Source organism: Manihot esculenta, chromosome 1 (genome assembly GCF_001659605.2).
Source record: "Manihot esculenta cultivar AM560-2 chromosome 1, M.esculenta_v8, whole genome shotgun sequence".
In the NCBI taxonomy this organism is placed as follows: domain Eukaryota; kingdom Viridiplantae; phylum Streptophyta; class Magnoliopsida; order Malpighiales; family Euphorbiaceae; genus Manihot; species Manihot esculenta.
This window is the reverse complement of record NC_035161.2, coordinates 22,788,530-22,790,967: the sequence shown is the minus strand read 5'-3', so window position 1 is coordinate 22,790,967 and position 2,438 is coordinate 22,788,530. Positions and strand designations below refer to the sequence as shown.

General features: G+C 41.3%; 1 protein-coding gene across 1 annotated transcript; it reads right to left on the bottom strand.

The window, feature by feature from the left end:
• Positions 1-983: 983 nt before the first annotated feature.
• On the bottom strand, positions 984-2,222 carry LOC110608890. Its single transcript, XM_021748174.1, has 2 exons — positions 2,118-2,222; positions 984-1,460 (listed from the first exon to the last, which is right to left on the bottom strand). The coding sequence occupies exons 1-2, from the start codon at positions 2,220-2,222 to the stop codon at positions 984-986; spliced, it is 582 nt and encodes a 193-aa protein (XP_021603866.1).
• Positions 2,223-2,438: the final 216 nt, after the last annotated feature.

Sequence of the window (2,438 nt, the reverse complement as noted above, 5' to 3'; positions counted from 1 at the left end):
AATATGCCTTTTGTGACCTAGCTTGATGGAACTCGTCTTGTGGTCTTATTTAGTGCGACCAACACTCGTATGGTTTAGCAAAACCTGCCTTGTAACTTCGTTTGGTAGAACCTACCTTGTGGCCTTGTTTAGTGGGATAACGTTCAGATGGTCTAGTAGAACCCGCCTTGTGACCTCTCCTAACAAAATTCGCCTTGTGACCTAGCTTGGCGGAACTCGCCTTGTTGCCTTAGTTAGTGGGACCAATGCCTGGATGGTTTGGCAGAACTCGTCTTGTGACCTTGCCTCGCGGAACTCGCCTTGTGGCCTTGTTTAGTGGGACCATCGCCCGGATGGTTTGGCGAAACCCATCTTATGACCTAGCCTGGCGAAACCCGCTTATGGCCTTGTTTAGTGGGACTAACGCCTGAATGGTCTGGCAAAACCCGCCTTGTGGCCTTATTTAGTGGGACCAACGTCCGGATGGTCTGGCAAAAGACTCGCCTTGTAGCCTTGTTTAATGGGACCAACGCCCGAATGGTCTAGTGGAACCTGCCTTGTGACCTGGCTTGGCGAAACTTGCCTTGTGGCCTATTCTTGTCTCCTTAATCCTTTTTTTTTTAGCAAGGCACTCCCATCGTTTCTTATCACTGAAAAACACAACATATGAAAATATCTCATTAACTTTATTATTAAAAGAATGCTCTTATGTTACAAATATATCGGAAATGAAAGATCACTCGACTTCTTAATTTAGCTAGCTCATAAAACTTATGGGCGAATGACCTCTGAGACTTAAAAAGGTCTTTTTTTCAACTTACCAGATTGGTAACTACATATGTGGTCTACTTACTTTTCCTTATCATCCCTAGATCCTTTCGCTATTACATGTATGACTCCTACAGGTTCTTATTCAAGGGTTGTTCCAAGAGTTGTTTCCTCGGACTCAAGTCTCCTTTCTTCCCTTCCCTTCTTAGTGAATTTTTGAAGAGTTTTGTCCCTTATCAGCCTCTTAATCTCATCATTAGTTGCTGACATTCTTCTATCGTATGACCACAATCTTTGTGGAAGCGAAAATACTTTGTTCTATCTCGTTTCTCTGCTTTCTCGAGGTTGAGCTTAGACAACCACCTGATTTCTATATCTTTTTTCCTGATCCACATCAAAATACAAATTCGTGAGTCGTTTAACGGAGTATAATTCTTATACTTATTTTGATCATTCCTCCTTCGAGAGATGATATAACTCCTATGATCTCCTTCATGTCCTTGCCTCTTGGACCTTTGATTTTGCTTTTGAGTTGCCATCTTGTCTTCTTTTAACGCTTGGATTTCATCATCCAGCCTAATACACTTCTGAGCTTTATCTATCAACTGTTGATACGTCGCGGCTGGATTTTTAATTAAGGAATCCATGAATTTGACATTGCGGGTTACTTTCTTCAATGCTTCACACGCTATCTCATGGTTTGACTCCTCCATCTGTATTGCTTCAGCATTAAAATGTGAGATAAAACTTCTTAAAGACTTGCCTTCTCCCTAGCAGATCTTCCACAAGTCAAAGGAAAGCATTTTAGGAGGTATGCAAGTAATAAATCTAGATTTAAATAACATGGAAAACTGTGTAAAGTTTTTTATTGAACCTGAACTCAGATATTGGTACCATTTCTAAGTCAAACCTGTAAGAGTTGATGGAAACACTCGGCACAATAAAAAGTCGTTGACATCCTAAAGCTATCGCTAGGTGGCTTCTGGGATCTCCTGTTTTGTCATACATGTCCAGACTAGGCAATTTGAACTTTGTTGGAAAGGTTTCTACTAAAATTTCTTTCGAAAGAGGCGAGGCTCCATCTAAGCTAAAATTCTCCTCTTATTCCTTTTGGTACCTTTGCACGACTCGTATTACATTTCAATTAATGCCTTTCGGAGCTTCGTTTGATTCATCATCAGATTCAGCCTTTTCCTTAGGCTGTATTTTGACCGCTTCTATTGGAGTCCTTCGGGTGTCTATAGAGACTTCCTCCCTTCTTCGGGAGCTATGTTTGATGCCTCTTCCCGAGCCTTATACTACTTGAGAGTAGTCTGTAGCCTTTGGATGTACTGGAGTATCTGTTTTTAGTTTAAATTATTGAGGTCTACCTCATTGACCACGGGGGGCGTTTTTTCTCTATTGTCAAGGGCGGAAGAAATGATAACACCCTCGTTGGTAGCAATATTAGCAGCAGCTCGAGAACTACTAGCCATTTAGAGAGTGAAAAGGGAGAGGGTTTTCTCTTTGAGGAAATGAGTAGGAGACCAAACGTAATCCAAATGAATAGAGGGGATTCAAAGGACATCCTGGCAATGAAATCAAATGATGTTATTGAGGTTAGATTGATGATATGGCTGGAATGGAGCTATGCTGTGATTGGAGCTATGCTGTGATTGGTTAGAACTTGTAAGGAAGAGAATATGAGGTGA

Coding starts and splice junctions, on each gene's coding strand:
- LOC110608890 (XM_021748174.1), bottom strand. CDS start 2,222: ATGGCTAGTAGTTCTCGAGCTGCTGCTAATATTGCTACCAACGAGGGT. Junction 1,461..2,117: donor CGCCCCCCGTGGTCAATGAG/GTAGACCTCAAT, acceptor GAAGCAATACAG/ATGGAGGAGTCAAACCATGA.